General features: G+C 49.0%; 1 protein-coding gene across 1 annotated transcript in view; it reads left to right on the top strand.

Moving 5' to 3' along the window:
• The first annotated feature begins 216 nt into the window (after window positions 1-216).
• LOC147659582 (coronin-1C) overlaps window positions 217-19,347 on the top strand; it is a 525,938-nt gene continuing 506,807 nt past the window's right edge. The window contains exon 1 of the mRNA XM_086951627.1: window positions 217-2,184. Within this exon, the coding sequence (XP_086807753.1) occupies window positions 738-2,184 (1,447 nt within the window). The 5' untranslated portion in view covers window positions 217-737. The remainder of the gene's footprint in view (window positions 2,185-19,347) is intronic.

The following is a 19,347-nucleotide window of genomic DNA, read 5'->3' as shown; positions in this document are numbered from 1 at the left end:
GAGGATGCCTCGAGGAGAGCACGAGGATTCTTGTTCTGATGTTCTTCCAAACGTGCCTGTATTTTAGCACGATCCCTGGTACTGCCTGTCTTCCCGAAAATGTATTTCTGTGCCTGATGCTTCACATTGTTTATCTCTTAAATATTTTCTCGAGTCTGTAATGGATGACACAGCAGCGTGTTCCTGCACACTCCCGAGGTACGAGGTCTCTCCCCTGTGCGTCGCCGGCTCTGCGGCGGGCTCCACGCGCCGAGCGTCACTCACGCGCAGGGCTCGCGACCGGCAACTCCCCCGGTCAATGCCACTACGGCTGCCACCCCCTCCTGCCGATGCTGACAACCAGCCAACTAATGAAAGGTTTACAAGGCACTCGTGAAGCCCGGGGGGAGGTGGCACCGCGCGGCTGATCCCAGGAGACCAAACCTTACCAACTACGGAAAGCGGCGGAGCCAGCCCGGGCACTGGACCCATGCGCACCGGGGATCAAAGCGCAGTCCGACAGCGAACGGCAGACCCGCCCACCTGCAGATAACTGCATGGACTGATTAGGAATGCGCTTCGGATAAACAGCAGCTGCGAGGTAACCGGCTAATTTGGGCAAACTGACTGATCATGCCTCTACACTTAGGTTCCCTGACTCGAGGGTAAAGGAAAAACACTTTTTGCAGTTGGCTTCGGCGTCCAGCGCCGGAAACACTGACAATTCAGCTTCAGAACAGCCCATCCGATGCCTAAGTATGGATTGGTCCGGAAAGGAAGTGACTGCAACAGAGAACCTGGAATGTTTGCCAGACAAGAAAGGTAAACTGAAAGGACGAGGTAATCCGGAGGGCTTGAAAAGAGCACGGAGGAAGCATGAAGAATATATTTTATGGCACAGGAGGCAGGCTGGGCTGGAGGAACTGGAACTGGAAAGAGGAATACATGCCGTGAGTGAGGATGTCTACAATGTGCATGCATTGACACACAGCTCTGATATGAGCCCAACACAGGAAGACAACGGTCTGAGTGAGATGGCAGGTGCAGCAGGGTCTCAAGGAGATGCCCTGGGCCTTGAGGACACCCTCGATGAATGCCTGGAAACAGAGGTCCCTGTTAGGGTCCTACGGGTCAAACTTGGAAGTCAACGTTCGCAGGAGGACACAAGAAGCCGAAAGGTGCACCCTATCATTTACAGAATTGAGGAGAGTGGATTCAACGCATCAGATCCAGAAAGCGATACACAACACCAGTCTTCACAGCATAAGGTCGACCACTCTGCAGACATAGCTCAAGGCGGCCCAGTCACGGAGTACAGCTGGCAAGGTCAACTGGAGGAAGGCTATCAGGAAGAGAAGGGAAAACAAGGCGATCAAGCAGGCCTAGACACCGTGATAACACATCTGCAGGGAGCCATAACAAGGCAAATAAGCCGCTCTGACTCAGAGAGTAGTGTGGAAAGCAGACAAGCCAGCAAACTAACCATGAACCTGCAGACTGCATTCAGCAAGCAAATTTTTCACAGCACCATGCACCTTGGAGGAGACGAAGTTGGGGAAGCCGGCAGTGGGGAAGAGCATGCACTAGACAAACAGCATGAGGATCTACATACAGAAAACAGCAAGCAACCTGCCCTGGAGCAAAGAAGTGAGAGCATGAACCAGTCGGGCAACTTTCATCAAGCTTCCAAATGTGCAACTGAAGTGACTGAGCCTGAACAAACTGAAGAACACGTGAGCGAGTCAAATGCCCTTGCGGACTCAAACTGCACAACTTTTTCTCAGGAGCGAATCGAAGATGTTGATGAACAAATGCAGATGACAGGACAAGTCACTCAGTCCTACACCAACACAGTGATGCACCATTTCAGGAGTTCAGCAGCCCTACCCAAAGCCCCCCAAGGCATCCCAGACATGATTGTAGGCGTCTCTAGCAAGACCCCAGAGAAGTCGGAGACCTCACAAACATGCCGGATTTATGTTCCTGAGTTGAGTCGAAGGCCACATGAAGATGAGCTCCAGGATACTACTAAAAAAAGGGCAGAGAAATCCGAGGAGGTGTTCCCTGTCCAAGATGAGAAGGATGACAATAAGAAGAATGGAGAGGAGGAGAAATCGCCTACAGTCGCGGACGTGAAGAGATCGTTCGAAAGACAAAGCAGTTTGATAGGAAAGTTGGAACCTACGCAGACACCAGTCAAAAAAGGTAAGGCTTGATCTGCATAGCTTTTTTCTTTGCAGTTATTCAATAATTTGCTGCTGAGTCACTGGTTTGCCCATGCCGGCTAATGCCAACACGCGCTCAATGAGCCCAAGCCGTGGGTGCAGGAGGGCCGCACTGCCTCATTATTGGGGTACTTGTTTTGTTTCATCATCTTGCCCTGGGCAAGAGAGGGAAAGAAAAAAAGAAGAAAGTAGGAGGAGGAGAAAGTCAGGGAAACAGTGACAAAGATAGAAATTTGGGCTAAAACTGAACCTTCCAAAGGAAAGTAAAGCGATAGAAAGTGTAGGGTGGGAGAAGGAAGAGGCATGAAGTGGAATCAAAAGTATTAATGCTTGGTATGCAGCAATCCTGGCATTCAGCACCCCCAGTGGTTGGCACCGAAAAAAAAATAATTTGGGTATCTAAGTTTATTTTTTTTTTCACTAATGGAGCACCGGATAGGAACTATGGGGTTAAAGAGGCTCAGAACAGAATTACTGCAGTTTTAGAGGGCTATGCGTATAATTCTACCTCATTTGAAGCATCGTGAGCAGTTCAGCGGTCCTTTTAACACATAGCATCAGACCGACAACCGAAAACTTCTCTCCTCAATCAATCACACCAAGTGATTGTAGACAGTTTTAATAGATTGTAAGGGATTATTTCTCAGTGGTCGGAACGTTCCTCCTCCCACACACTGTTAGGTAGCACACATTACCAACTCCTGTAAAAAAGTTCCCCGGAAGTTGGTAAGCCAAAAGGCTGGGCACCACAGAGATACATTACCTAGCTGTTCTTTATATTCTGTACTGATCCAGCAAAAGTGAGTGTCTCATCAGTTTTTGTTCACACTTCATTTGTTTTCACAATTCATGTGCAATGTAATTTTCGTGGCAGGTTTGAATCATATGTTACATAAGTGCTTTCAGCAATTACTTTAATTCACAATCAATTGCGGGTTCCCATGCATTACGAGCTAGAGACCTTTTCTTCATGGGGAAGATTTTTGAGCAAAAAAACTGCGGCCTGGAGATTCGAGTGACGCGTTGAGGGTTGTGTTGTTGTTTCGTTGGATAACAACAAAATATAACACCTTTGGGGCCAATTGGCTTTGCCAATGGTTTTAGCAGTATGTTACTGTGTATGCTTTGCATATTTTACGTAGGTAAGGGCCATGAATTGTTAATGTGTGTAAACTACTTTTGCTTTAGTGCAGTTCTGTATCAGAATTGAAATTGACTGCACTAACGACTGGGAAAGCCAAGAGGCCTGAGCTTGAAAAGGCTGAGCAATTGGATTTTCCAGTGCTTGTCAGTGACACTTGAGATGAGATGCATCAAGGTGTCCAGGTGAGTTCTGACTGTGGGTAATTGTGCTTAATGAGCCATGATTGAGATCTCTGGAGCTGAGGATGACAGCAGTGTGAGTCAGTGGACCATGGCAGTGTTCAGATTACATGATCATCCAATCCTTGGCCTCTACCCAATGCGCACATAGTGATGGTCAAATAAGTATAATTTGTAATTACCAACTCTAAAAAATAATCACTGTTACTAATTCATATCAAAATGCTAACAAGCACTCACAAAGATAAGGGTCTGGTTTGTTTTATGCATATGTTTGTATGATATGTCTGAAAGCAATGCCAGAAAACTCAGACACCCAAATGCCTGTCAGACAGCATGCTGTGTAAAGCACAGGATTGTAGTTCACATGTTTTAAGTCATGCTCCTAATTACACCGGTTTTAGAGATGCCCCCTACCTTTCTCATCCCGCATAATGGACTGTGGTCCACAATAGGCTTTTCCTACAGGATGCTAAAAGCTGTCTCGTAGGCAAGAATCAAAAATTGTGATGTGGGGGAATTGTGAAGTCAAATCTAAAACGTGCACAGCAGAAACAAGTAATAATAATCCACATTTGTAAAGCGCACAATCATCCGAAGGGTCTCTAGGCGCCGTCGGGTAGACTAAGCAAGCTATTGCCCAGAGTCACATGGTGCTGGGCTAATCTGCCGCCGGGTATCGAACCGTGATCCCCAGATTCCGGAGTCAGTCGCCCAAGCTGCAGCGCCACACCTCTTCCTCTTCCTCTTCCACAGAAGAGCAACCGTATTGCTCTTCTGTGGCACTCAGTTTGCAGCATCCCTGGCAAATTTATATCTCTGGTGTCCAGCTGTGAGGGGTGTAGTAAGTGGTGTGGTTGTGCAAACTCACTGTGTAATTCACTTATCAACCCCTTTAGGACCCTTAGGTTTCTTTTGTCAATACTTCAGCTCAACCCTGGGTAGCTGTGGCTGTGAACAATAAGGTTTTTACAAAGGAACCAGAATAAAGCATTTAAACAGCACCAAAAAAACTGAAGAAGAAAGCGTCAAGGCGCTAAAAAAATCTGACACCAATTTATAACAAGCATTTACAATACAATGGTCTCGGCATTATTAAAGGTAGAGCTATTGGCATTGCTCATGACATTTTTTTTTTAAATCATAAATAGCATTGTCATTTACATTGCCAAATGAAAGGATCCCTCCCCCCCACACACACGCACAACAGGCTGCCAAAAGATCCGCATGATGTGAGACCAGTGGCTACAGCCCCATGCCCTAAACCGGTAAACTGTGGGCCTAGGCCACCAACTCGGTGTGAAGGTCCTTGCAAGATAAGGCTTGCAGCCCATCACCTCAGTGCTGTCCTGAAAAGTAATGGATGGAGAGCAAATCTGTCATTGAAATCATTTATTGTGTTATGCTATTACCCCCGCTCCACCATGGGAAACTTAACAACCCCAAATCCCCCAAGGTTAAGGGGCTGCGTGTGTGGGTGTGATTATTGTTTGATTTCAATCTAGAGTGATGATGCCTCACCCCGGACCCCATGCCGCGATAATCACTTGAGAAGGGGCAACAGTAGTCGCTGCCCACACTAAGTGGCCTCTGGTCTTCACAACATAGGGAGCGGAAGTGACGGGTCAATCGCATCCTAGGCTTTCTGACTCCTGCCCGTGACTTACAACACAGGACCAAAATGTCCCATCTGTGCTGCCCACAGCCTCCCCTTCTTTGCACCAGAGTCACTAAAGTATGAGAACGCGAATGGGCCTCATTGCTTAGCGCTCTGCTCTTGACAGCCAGGGTGTCAGGAGGAGAGTTTTGAAAATGTCCTTACTAGTGCATACAAATAAAAAATGCAATGGGAAAAGCAATAGGCAAGAACAATAGGCATGAATGTGTCAGGGTTCCTGACAGGCAGCACTTATCGAGAGGTTGGCAAGGCATTCAACGGATTGCACTGTAAATGTCTGCAGTGACTGTCCTGTACGGGAATGTGAACTGCCTTGACTATTCACGGACGGACATAGACCAGTCAAATGCAGAGCTTCCAGGGTTAGTTTGAAAACGTGTCAACTGGGAGATAGGTTACTGCGCCCACTCCCGAAATCATTGTGTAATTTGTAGGTCACAGGATCAAAGTCAAGCAGGGCCGGCTCCGCCTGTCACCCATTTCAGGTGGATGAGATAGATGTTATTTCCAAGGGGGAATTATAAAAGTGTACAAAATGTTTCCACCCTAAATTATGATATGGAAACCCTCGCTGCTCATTTTTAGTACTTCCTCACTTCCCAAATAAAGGCAACTCATTAGTATCCCAAATAGTTCAACCCCATCTTACCCCCATCCTAATGAAGGCATCAAATTCCACATCCTGCAGCTGAGGTGCTAGAGTGTGTGCCCTACACACGCAACACAACAGCAAAATACTTCACCTGCCACACTCGTCCACACTCCACACCTTAGACATTACCGTTTACACACTCCAGACTGAAACTACAGCCAGTTAACACTCTCACTGCCACACTACAGATCATATCCTACAACTAACACACTATACAGTATATGCAACACAGTATATCTGTCACATAATACACGACACACTACAGCCGACACACTACATCCCACACACTACAACTGACACACAATATCAGATAGACACTACAGGCGACACACTGCAGCCAAGACGGGGTCTCTGACTGCCTAAAATCTGACCTACTACAGACAACAGACGACAGACCGACCCTTCAGGGGGGACACCACTCTCAGCCCCCCAAGCACCGCCAGCAGGCATGGCACAGCCTTGGTTCTAATGTGCAAGTTCATCAGCACCGGGTGTACCCTTCCTGTCCCAAGACAGCAGATATTCTCGCGAGCAGAGAGATTGGATATCAGGGGCAGAAATGGAATTGTTTCCAGGAACAGTTCAGAGTCGATGGACAGGCTCTGAACAGACTTGTGGGGGCAACACTTGTGGGGTTTCCATTTCAATTAAAAACACAATCTCTAGCAATTCCACCTTGTAGCACGTGTGGGAACACGTGTTTTCTCACTTAAAACTACAACTTGCAATGCAACTGCATGCTGCTCAATTGAGGCCTCAAGGGAGACTGTGTGCCTGTGTTTGAACATGAACGCCTGTATTTTTACTTTAATGTGTTGAAGAGGACACAAGGACGACTCTTAGAGAATCATCATCTAAGGTAACCGGACCCATAGTCCTTGGTGGCACTGTTACTTACAGTTACGGACCTTTTGGTTATTATAATTATATCCGAGTCGTCCGGGTATATGCCTATATTTATTACCGTATTATAGACTCTGTCTGGTATCGCTACTGCTGCCTGTCTGCCCTGCCTCAAACCTGGCCTGGCCTCAATATCGTCGGCTGATGGCTCGTGAGGGGGGGGGGGTACGGCCCGGGAGTGCTGGGGCCTGGTGGTGCATGCATGGTGGCAATCGGAAAAAAATCTCAGCACGCTGCGCTGCCTGCCGCACACACACAGCCCCTACAACATCCAGTGGGCATACTCACTGGTATTTTATAACTTAACCCAGGCGGGAGGCAGGCCTCAACCAAAGCACACAGGCACTCAGAACAGAGGCCCAGATAGCCACTAAGGCTAAGCCACCACTGTTAAGCAGTAGTAAACGTTTAGGAGGGGACTGGGGGATAACCATAAATTACTACTAAGTTGAAAGGCAGGCAGGGCCTTTAACTTTTAACACCGGCCGGCCTTGCCCCTGGCCCTATTATCGTGATAATGTGTCCAGCGTCGGCGGCCGCTACTTGGCCAAGCCAGCCAGGCCAGGCCAGCCCAGCCCAGGCAGAGTGCAGTGCGGATACTTTAAGGCGCAGGGCCGAGCCTTCTTTAACAACATAACCTCTGCCAGTGGCGGCCTGCTGAGCCCAGGCAGGAGCTCAGCATGTCATGATGTCTGACTGACTGGCAGTTACCTAGTACTTACGCACTCCTCGTCGTGGTCGGATGGGTCTGCGAGGCACTGCTTTTATTAACTGATAGGCGGGCTGCCTGTCCCTCAACGTGGTCGGACTGGCTTAGGCTCTGACTCGTGGGCGCGGGTGTGCCGGGTGTGGGGCGTGGCATTGGCAAGCAAGCAGAAAAAAATCTGGACGCAGCGCGCACAACCAAATACCCAATCAATGTCTTCACTCCCGCCCAGTACTGCTCCCGAGTCCGCCCACCACCGGCAACAGTCGCAGTTCACTCAACTAAGGGCCGTGCCCTCGCGATGCCGCGGGCGCCATGATGACGCCATGTCACTGAAAGTATCATTATGATTAAGGAATGCTGAGCTGCCTGCAATTGCTTTGCTCCGGAATCCGGACCGGCTCACATTCACAACAATGACTCACTGGCTCAAGTCAACCGGAGCACACTGGCACTCTGCGCGCGCCGATTCAGAGTCACATAATTATAAACATCTTGTCATCACATCATCTTTCATATGTGACGATGTGCAGACTGTAGACCCGGGGCTGAAAAATAAGTGCCGGTGCTAAGCACTGGATAGCACCGGCACACTGGTGAGCAGGGGGTAACACTGTGATGGGGAGCAGGAGAAGAGGCACTGGGCAACACAGAATCGCAGTGTCCTGGAGGGCTGGCACGGAGTGCAGGAGCCATACTAGAACGTGTACAAGAGGATGGATGTCCAGTCGCGCCTCACAATACTCGCGGGAGGGGGGACGGGACTCTCGCGGGGAGGGGGAGGAGGGGGGACGGGACTCTCGCAGGGAGGGGGGGAGGGGCGACGGGACTCGCGCGGGGAGGGGGGACGGGACTCGCGCGGGGGTTAAACATACATTTTAAAAAAACAAGAAAACTTACCTGACTGCCCGTGTCCGCGCCAGAGCAGAGGAAGCGGCTCTAGTTTACGGCAGGAGCCGATAGCCTCTGAATCAGCACAGCGTGTGTGCAAGGAAGCGGCAGGAGCAACTTGCTTCTCCTTGTATCGCGTGTGGGCGGAAAAGACTGCAGCTGGGCTCCGAGGCGCTGGGCGGAAGCCCTATCCGCCGTTTGTGCCGGAGCATGTGCGCTGCATCATAGTACTCGGCGCCGGCTGGGCAACAATGGCGGCCACAAAGCTTACACATTTTTCGGATTTGGGGGCGTGTTTTGCTGTGCTGAGTGACGGACGACATCACTGTCTAAAGAACAGCAAAACTTACGCCTCCAAATCCGAAAAAGACGGGGCTTCTTTGCAGGGACGGCTCTCTCCTCCAATGGCTGGCCTCCGTTTAGGAAGCCAGCCAATGGTGGAGAGACAGAGCAGGGAGGCGGGTTCTGAAGCCCTACTAACTAACATTAATTCTCCGGACCGGAAGCTGCTTCGCAGCTTAACGGTCCCTCGACCTAAAAATAGACTGTATTTTATGTATTTCTAGACACCACAATGAATAAGATCCACTGGAGAATGTATACGTTTACTAGCTTTGAGTTCACTTTTCTATAGGAGATCATAGAGTGGTGACTACAAGTTCAGAGAAGGGCAACAAAAAGGATTCATATACATCAATTTAAAATACTATCACACAGACAAACTAAAATCAAATGAGTGTAGTGTGCTAAAATGAAAGCAAAGAGTTGAGGAATCTTGGTAGAGGAGTAGAAATACCTTACCATTATGGCAATATCCCAGGTTGTGTATCAGATATTTATTTATATAACCAGGTGGTTAAGCACTAAGTTTCACAGTTAATCAATGCATGCTTACATAACATAGATCATAGAGAAAAATGTATTGTGGGAGGGCGGGGTGGGGATGAGGAGAGAGATTGGGGACACAATGGAGTACCTTACATCTCCTAAGATACCTAGAGCTCAGAGAAGCCAAGTCACTAATTGCCACCTGGTGATGTAGCGCTCTGACAAAAGCTCCTTAAGATGAGCTGAGACTGTAGTGGGGAGTAGGATAATGGCTGCAAATTGGATTGTTGAAAGATGAGCCAAATATACATAAATACAATGTGTATTTGCTGGCATAGTCTATGCACTAAAGGTATGTAAGTTAAGTTACAGAAACAAATGCATTAAATAAGAGGATAAGAAGGTAAGGCAAGGGAGGGGGGCTTCACCTCCTCAGAAGAGTGTAGTCAGGATATGCTATAATTTTGGAAATAGGAGAGAGCAGGTGACTAGTATTAAAGGGAATCACCAGAGATCTGCCTGGTATGCAGTGTTGAAACTATGCACAGAAGCAGGACGTGGATGGGGAATGAAGCAATCAATAGTTTAAATATTCAGCATGCAGCAGTAAGGTTTGAAAAGCAAAGAGTATATACCAACACGTGATACGTAAGCAGTGGCAGAACGTGAAATGATAGGCCCCCCTGCAGAATGCAGTCAGGGACCCCTGGGTCTCCCATATCTCACATATATTTATAAACCTGGGGCTGCTTGGTGCCCCCTAATGGATGGAGAGCCCCTTTGCGCTACAGAGGCTTGCCTTACGCCCTGGACATGAAAAAAGATAGGAGATGATGCCAGGAAATAGGGGTCAGATAATGAGAACAGAGTCAAATGACATTAGGCTGAATACATGAGAATGGGGATAACAAACCCCCATGCGTTACATGTAAGCAGCGATTTGAGTATCTAAAGTAAATGTCAGTAGCTCTCCACAGACACTCACTAGCAGTGCTGGCTCGGGCAGCTTTCACCTCTTGTAGGTGATCGGCAACCCAGGTGTGAGCCGCAGAGCAAAGCCCGCGGCTCATTTATGAAGAAGTCACGCAGCGCAGCCAGTCACCGTGCTGCACTGCACTGCGTGACAGGGAAAGGGCAGGAATGCCCCATATTTAAGGCACTGCGGTGCATTCCTGTCCTTTCTCATGCGCTGGTGCCTTTTTGGCTGCCTAGCGCCAAAGCAGGCAGCCTTGCACCTTGATGCAAAGGTGCCTTTGTTGCATGCTGGATTGTTTTGGTGGAGAAAGGGGCACCTTCCTGCACAAAACCAATGCTGGGAGGCATATTCTTCTTTCTATGTGTGATGCAAAATGCAGCACACATTGAAAGAGGAACAAACAAGAAAAAATTGAGATATTTATCCTCATCATGCATCATTATGCCTCCTCATCACGCCTCCCCTGGGAAGGCGTAATGTTTTAGCACATTCCGAGGTTTACAAGTTCTTGCAAAATTTGGGAATGTGTCAAAATCCATGGATGTTGAGTGGGAATACCCACGCAGCACCCATGGAATGCATTTCCAGGGCAGAATAACGCAACGTGGCGATTTGTGCTGCGTTGTGTTACTCTAGTATTATGAAGCCACTCAGAGCCACACAAAGTGGATTTGTGTGACTTAAAAAATCTGACCTAGAGGTTTGTGTCACACATGTACCACATTGCATGGTGCAAACGCTATGCTAGTCTCTCATAAGTGTGCCCCTCTGTGACTTTGGGGCACGCCACAAAGATGGGCACATAGGGTTTTAAGTGGGCTGAAAAAGTGTGTGTGGGAGTAAATGTGGGGGACTAGAAGGGGATTGGCCTGTGTAATTAGGGGTGTGGCTTTAACACAAAAACTACATTGTGTGAAGCGCAACATCCTGGAAATAGCTAACATTCTTAGGGAATACAAGATTAAATAACATCTGAAATATAAAATGGAACTAAACATATGACGTGGATTACTGTAACTTTTTTTCCATTCATTGTTCTGAAATAGATTACTGTTTTTGCCACTAAAGTTAAGGGTACGCATACAGGGCCTGATAGGGACCCATTTTAATGCCCATTTTTAAATACTACTGGATTTCAGACCCAGAAGGACCCAGCCCATTTAAAGCCCTGTATGCCAGTGGCGTCTGACATGGATTGGGGGTGGCGGGGCAGGAGGGAGTGGTGCAGCAGTGGGGGGAGGGGAGGTGGGGGGGGGTGAGACGGGGGAAAGAAAAAGAAAATATCACTTACCTCTTCACCATGTCTCTCCTCGACGCGTCTCTCCTCCTTGTCCCTCCTAGGGTGACCAACTGGCATTGGTGCAAATTCAGGACGGGGAGTGTAAAAATTCAGGACAAAGGGTGAAAATTCAGGACACAAATTCAGGACAGGAGGACAAAATTCAGGACAAAACTTCAGGACAATTGGATACGTTTTACAGACACATCAGAGGTCGCGCATAGTATAGAAGTAAGCCTAGCCATATCCAAACATATTCAACAATTTGCAAACCTATCCATCATGTATCCTTCCATCTATCATTTCACTCATCCATCCTTTCACTCATCCATCCATTATCCATCCATCCACCCTTTCAGCCTATCCATCTGTATACTCATCCATCCACTCTATCCATCTGTACACTCATCCATCCACTCTTCTACCTATCCATCCATTAACTCATCCATCCAGCCATTTACCCTTTCCCCCATCCAGCCATCCTTTCACTTACTCATCCATCCACCCAGTCACTCATCCACCCATCCTCCCTTTCTCTCTCCATCGACCCAATCACTTAGCAATCCTTCCTTCCATCCATCCACCCACCCATCCATCTACTAATCCACTCATGAATCCATCCATTGACCCTATCACTCATCCATCCTTTCTCTTATCCATTTATCCTTTCACTCCTTCACTCATCTATTCATCCTTTTGTTCATCTACCCTCCCTTTCACACTCATCCATCCTTACATCCTCCCTTTCACTCATTCGTCCATCCATTCAACCTTGCATTTATCAATTCATCAATCCATCAATCATTTCACTTATCCATCCACCCACTCACTCACTCATCATCCACCACCTTTTCACTCATCTATCCTTCCACTCATCCATCCACCTGTTCACTCATCCAGCTACCCTTCCACCCATACATCCAGCCATTTACCTTTTCTCTCTTCCATCCTTCCACTCACTCATCAATCCATCCATCCTCTCTCATTATCCATCTATTTAAACTTTCATTCATCCATTCACCCTTTCACTAATCCATCCAGCCATCCATTCATCCCTTCAGTTACTCACTCACCCACCTTTTCATATTCATTTTGAGCAGAGCCTATTTGACCAGAGGCCCATCAAGAACTTCACCCTCGCTGTAGGAGTCATTCCAGGACTGGGACAGAAGCCACCCAAGGCAGAGACAGGATCCACCACAGGAGGGGGACAGGAGCCATCACAGGCAGGGGGCAGGTGGGGGGGACAGGAGCCATCACAGGCGGGGGGCAGGAGGGGGGACAGGAGCTATCACTGGGGCGGGGCAGGAGCCATCACAGGAGGGGGAACAGGATCCACCAGGGTGGGCACAGGGGTGGGCATGCAGTATTCTAGTGTCATCTTGGTCTCTTCCAGGGTGGGGGAGGGCTCCTCACCCCCTCCTGGACAAGACAACGAGAAGACAGGCTCTTTCCAAAATGTTAGTTTTGCCCCCCTCCCCCCACACTGATGTACAGTACTGAAAGGAGATACATCCAAGAGAACCGATTAAACTGATTGTCCTCCATATTTTGTTAATCAGTGTGGGTGCGATTGTGCCATTTCTTAATTTTATTACATTAAGACTGCATGTTAGAAGAACCGAGGTTTGCTTACAATTTAGTGACAGTATTTAAGCTCTGTGAAGAGAACCAGTGCTGAGCCGTGTAATCAGGGCCGGTTCTACGATGTTTGGGGCCTTGGGCAGAAAGGGAATGTGTGAAGCCCTCCTAAATCCCAGAGACATGGTGCACTCAGGGCTGTTTGCATGTGAATGGATGCCCCCTGCTCCTGGAGCTGCAGCCCCTCCCTCTCAGTCACCTTCAAGCACCTCTTAACAGCTCATCAAGGGCTGAAGGTGTGAGGGTTGCCATCCCGCTGTGCCTCTACAGTGCTGCTGGGGGTCTGAGCTTTGCATCCGAGTCAAGAAGGGAGGAGGGTGGAAGCTGTGCCGGCTTTAGGGTAGTGCGACCGGTGCCCGAGGGTAAAATTACGGACAAATGGCGTCCGTTAAAGAATCCTTCACGGACAACGGACAGACGGCCGAAATTACGGACTGTCCGTGAAATTTACGGACGGTTGGTCACCCTAGTCCCTCCCTCTGTCAGAACAGGAAGCACCCAGGCTTCCAGGCTCCCCTAATGTCCATCACCGTGCTGCAATGCAGTATTGTGATTGGTCTGATACCATGGTTCAGTGCTCAGACAGGGACAGAGGGCCATGGCATGTTCTCCACCCAGGTTGTATTGCAGCCTGGGTGGAGAACATGCAAAGTGCACATGAATGTTTGGCTGGCCTGTGAGGGTGGCCAAACATTCATGCACACTTTACAGATGCCCCACTACTCCTCCTCTGCCATGAGATCAGAGCAGCCCCTCTCGCCAAGCTGCCGCACTGCTGCAGCATCAAAAAATGAAAAATAACATTGAGTTATTATCATTTTATTTTCCCTTTATTTACACTGCTTAAAAGCGGCGGGCGATGCTCCTCTGCCTTAGCAGAGGAGCCGCCATTGCGTATGCACAGATTAATGGCACTCAGACGAGACGTGCACACTTCTCAGCGACCATAGACTTCCAAAATTCTTAATGGAGAACTCTTTGTGCCCCCTGCTGCACTGTCAGTGGTCACTCAGGTGAGGGTAGTGGCAGGACAAAAATACGAGGCCATGGTATAGGTCCAGGGGTCTAGCTCAACTCTATGCTGAAGGATGTTCTGTTTTTTTTACCATAAAAATAAACTCTCCTGACCATACAACGACATGGAGGACCAGCACTGATGCCCCCTGTAAATGTGTACTGCTTTGTGTTTTCCTCAACTTCAGGCATCCATACAATAGGCAGGCATGGTGGTACTGTGCAGAGGGCGAAACTTTTAAAGGGAAATGGTAAGGTCTCCCAGCCCGACCAGCTTTTCCGAGAACTGGGACCCCTGCCATGGTCAATTTCATGTTTTCCCTGCAGACCTTCTCGTGTCTCACTGTGCAGGAAGGGTGACGCATCACAGTGCATCCTCACGCGCTGCTTGACTCCAGAGAGCGCGCGCCCTGCACCTGCTAGATTTCAGTGGCGTAACGAAACTTGAGGGGGCCCCCCTGCAAACTACATGGAGGCCCCCCCCCTCATTCTCCATGCCATTCTAGAGGTCTCAGGCCAGCGACCCGCCATACTGCAGGGGATGCGGGACTATTGTTACGCCACTGTCACCAATACATCCGTTATAAGTAACACTGGATGGTGGAGTTAAAGTTTGGGCTTGGTCTGCCAGCAGGCTATCATAGGTGGTGGTCCATTCATTACAGGGTCCCTGTCATCAGTAGGCCGGGGAAGTTTGCCCAATTTTAGGTGGTTTTCCTGGTACAGACTCCTGTCATGATATACACATCGGGCCCACTCATCCTTCAGTTTTGACAAAAGTGCATCCACTGCTCCTTCTTGTTTCCGTTTTAAAAACATTAGACAATGCGACATTGCAGTTTTTCAAAAGCAGATATAACTACAAAGAGCACATTTTGATAATACATTTTTATTAGTAGACAATAGCAATCTTAAGAGGCATTGCATAGCTTCATACACACTTTGACCCCAATTCCATCACAGTCTCTCTCTCTCTCTCTCTCTCTCTCTCTCTCTCTCTCTCTCTGTCAGTCAGTCTCTCTCTCTGTCAGAGTCCCAGTCTCTCTCTCTCTCTCTCTCTGTCAGTCTCTCTCTCCCAGTCAGTCTCTCTCTCAGCCAGTCTCTCTTAGCCAGTCTCTCTCTCTCAGTCAGTCTCTCTCTCAATCAGTCTCTCTCAGTCAGACAGTCTCATTCTTAGTCAGTCTCTCTCTTAGTCAGTCTCTCTCTTAGTCAGTCTCTCTCTCTGTCAGTCCCTCTCTCTGTCAGTCCCTCTGTCTGTCAGTCTCTCTCTCTCTCTCAGCCTCTCTCTCTCAGTCTCTCTCTCTGTCAGTCAGTCTTCCAGACAGTCTCTCTCTCTCTCTGTCTCTCCACCTGTCAGTCTCTATCAGTCAGTCATTCTCTCTCTCTCGCAGTCAGCCAGTCTCTCTCAGTCAGTCTCTCTCTCTCTTAATCAGTGACTCTCTCTGTCAGTCTCTCTCTCTCTGTCAGTCAGTCTCTCTCTCTCTGTCAGTCAGTCTCTCTCTGTGATTCTCTCTCTCTCTCAGTCTGTCTGTCTCTGTCAGTCAGTCTCTCTCTCTCTCTCTCTATCGGTCAGTCTCTCTTTCTCTGTCAGTCTGTCAGTCTGTCAGTCTCTCTCTCTCCGTCAGTCTCTGTCAGTCAGTCTCTCTCTCAGTCAGTCAGTCTCTTAGTCTCTCTCTCTCTCTCTCTCTCTCTCTCTCAGTCTCTCTCTCTGTCTGTCAGTCAGTCTCTCTCTCCATCCCAGTCTGTCTCTCTCTCTCTCCCAGTCAGGCAGTCTCTCTCAATCAGTCATTCTCTGTCTACCTCAGTCAGTCTCTCTCTCTCTCTGCCAGTCTCTCTCCTAGTCAGTTTCTCTCAGTTAGTCAGTCTCTCTCGCAGTCAGTCAGTCTCTGCCTCTCTCTCTCAGTCTCTCTGTCAGTCACTCTCACAGTCAGCCAGTCTCTCTCTCTCTCTCTGTCAGTTTCTCGGTCAGTCAGTTTTCAGTCTCTGAGTCAGTCAGTCAGTCAGTCTCTACTCTCTCTTCACGCTCTCTCTCTCTCTCTCCATTCTCTCTCTCAACTCTGTCAACTCTATCTCCACTGTCTCTCTCTCCACTCTCTCACCACTGTCTCTCTCTACTCTCTCACTCTCTCTCTCTCCACTCTCTCCACTGTCTCCCTCCACTCTCTCCACTGTCTCCCTCCACTGTCTCCCTCCACTCTCTCCGTATTCTCTCTCTCCACTCTCTATCTCTTCACCCTCTCTCCCTTCTCTCTCTCTCTCCTCTCCCTCCACTGTCTCTCTCCACTGTTTCTCTCCACTCTCTCTCCACTCTCCCACTACCCTCTATCCACCCTCTCTCCACTCTCTCTCTCTCTCCACTCTCTCTTTCTACTCTCTCTCTCTCCACTCTCTCTCTATCCACTCTCTCTCTCTCCACTCTCTCTCCACTGTCTCCCTCCACTCTCTCTCGACTCTCTCTCTACTCTCTCGCCACTCTCTCTCCACTCTCTCTCCACTCTCTCTCTCTCTCCAATCTCTCCACTCTCTCGCTCCAATCTCTCCACTCTCTCTCTCTCCACTCTCTCTTTCCACTCTCTCTCTCCACTCTCTCTCTCCACTCTCTCTCTACTCTCTCTCTCCACTCTCTCTCTCTCCACTGTATCTCCATGCTCTCTCCACTCCCTCTCTCTCCATTGTCTCTCTTCACTCTCTCTCTCTCTACTCTCTCTCCACTGTCTCTCTCCACTCTCTCTCTCACACTCTCTCTCCACTCTCCACTCTCTCTTTCCACTCTCTCTCTCCACTCTCGCTCTTTACTCTCTCTCTACTCTCTCTCTCCACTCTCTCTCCACTCTCTCTCTATTCTCTCTCCACTGTCTCTCTCTCCACTCTCTCCACTTTCTCTCACTCCCCTCTTTCTCCACTCTCTCTCCACTGTCTCCCCCCACTCTCTCTACTCTCTCCACTCTCTCTCCACTGTCTCCCTCTCCACTCTCTCTCTACTCTCTCTCTCTCTCTTCAATCTTTCTCTTTCCACTCTCTCCCCACTGTCTCCCTCCTCTCTCTCTCTCCACTTTCTCTCTCCACGCTCTCTCTCCACCATCTCTCTACGCTCTCTCTCCACCCTCTCTCTCTACTCGCTCTCTCTCTCTCCACTGTCTCTCTGCACTCTCTCTCCACTCTCTCTCGCTTCTCTCCACTCTCCACTCTCTCCACTCTCTCTCCACTCTCTCTCTCCACTCTCTCTCTCCTCTCTCTTTCTCCTCTCTCTCTCTCTCTCTCCACTCTCTCTCTCCACTCTCTCTCCACTCTCTCCCACTCTCTCTCACAAAATAGTGTGTGTTCCATGGGCGTCCACAGAAATGTTTCCGGGGGGTGGGGGGGCACATTTTTAACTTCACCATCCCCCTTGCATCCTTCTCCCCTCTGCCTTGCATCCTTCTTGCCCTCCCCCTTGCACCCTTCTCCCCCTCCCCCTTGTACCTTACTCCACCTCCGCCTTGCACCCTTTTCTACCTTGCACCATTCTCCCCTCTGCTTTGAACCCTTTTCCCCTCTGCCTTGCACCCTTTTTCCCTCCGCCTTGCACCCTTCTCCTCTCTACCTTGTACCATTCTCCTCTCTACCTTGCACCCTTCTCCTCTCTACCTTGCACCCTTCTCCTCTCTGCTTGTACCAATCTTCTCTCTACCTTGCACCCTTCTCCCCTCTGCCTTGCACCCTTCTCGCCTCTGCTTTGCACCCATCTCCTCTCTACCTTGCACCCATCTCCCCCTCCGCCTTGCACCCTTTTCCTCTCTACTTTTCACCCTTCTCCCTTCTGCCTTGCACCCATCTCCTCTCTACCTTTCACCCTTCTCCCCTCCGCCTTGCACCCATCTCCTCTCTACCTTGCACCCATCTCCCCCTCCGCCTTGCACGCTTTTCCTCTCTACCTTGCACCCATCTCCTCTCTGCCTTGCACCCATCTCCTCTCTTCTTTGCACCCTTCTCCTCTCTGCCTTGCACCCATCTCCTCTCTGCCTTGCACCCATCTCCTCTCTACCTTGCACCCTTCTTCTCTCTACCTTTCACGCTTCTCCCCTCTCCCTTGCACCCTTCTCGGCCCCCCCTTGCCCCCACCCCTGCGGCTGCCCACATGGTTCATTCTAACAAGAGTGCTTACCTGAGGGCACCATTTTGCTGCCTCATCCCTTCTCATATGAGCTTTGCTCTGGAGAATGCTCTCTCTGGGGATCCCCACTCCCACCCTTGTCAGGGTCCTGAGCAGTGCTCTGTGCTGCCTCCTGCTCTCTGGGGCCCCCACCCCATCCTCTTCCTCGCTTGCTCTGACTGAAGAGAAACATTGTAACTTGTTACTTTGTTTCTCTTCAGTCAGGGGGAGGGGGCCAGGGGCTCAGAGCAGGCTGCAGAGAGCCTGCACCTGCTTTAGAGGGAGGGAGGCTTGCTTCAGTGCAAGCATCTCTCACAGCTCTCAGAAGAGCTGAGGGGGCCCGGGGCCCCCTTCATTTACTGAAGAGAGTGGGGCCTACCCCGCACCGCGGGCCTGCGGGGGCGTTTGTTACGCCCCTGCTACATTTGTGTTGTGTCCACTGCGTGCGCTACTCGAACTAACCACGAGTCTGTGGAATTTCACACATATTTTAGGGAACATACTGGCTGTATGTATAGATGTGATGTTAAGACAGGAAGCCAGTATGATGAAGAAAAAATGTATTAAGTAAAATAAATACCAAAAAGGCCCACGCGCAGGTGGAAGCCAGGCGTGCCGATCCTGAGAGAAAACATGCAAATCTGATGGCAACATTCCATGACATCATGTAAATGCTGAACAGTTGCATAATAATGTTAGCTAATGCCTATTGGACATTGCAGCAGAAGATAAGTGAACACTAAGGAAAGGCTAAAAACCTATATAAATCATCTCCATTCTTTGCAATTAAAATAAAAACGTTATCGTTATAGGACATAATCCTCGAAATATTTGGGTGGTTTAGTACCTCTTTTAGCAGATCGCAAATTGTTTGAATGTGAAGTGTTTTGTAAACATTCATCGTCATTAAAACGTGTACCAAAATTCTCTAGATCTTCTTTTACATGAGTAACATTATAAGAATGAGAAAACGTATCAGGTTCTTCTGAAACTTCAAAACACGGATTAAGACCCTGTGCTATTGAAGTTTGAGAAGAATCCAATCCAACATTGACATTACTCTCTTCTTCTTCTTCTTCTGAGCATGAATTTCCTATGTTCAATTCTTGTTCAAGAAAAT

This window comes from Lissotriton vulgaris, unplaced genomic scaffold (assembly GCF_964263255.1).
Source record: "Lissotriton vulgaris unplaced genomic scaffold, aLisVul1.2 SCAFFOLD_475, whole genome shotgun sequence".
Lineage (NCBI taxonomy): Eukaryota > Metazoa > Chordata > Amphibia > Caudata > Salamandridae > Lissotriton > Lissotriton vulgaris.
Note: the sequence above shows the minus strand (reverse complement) of the source record. Positions and strands in the feature narration are given on the sequence as shown.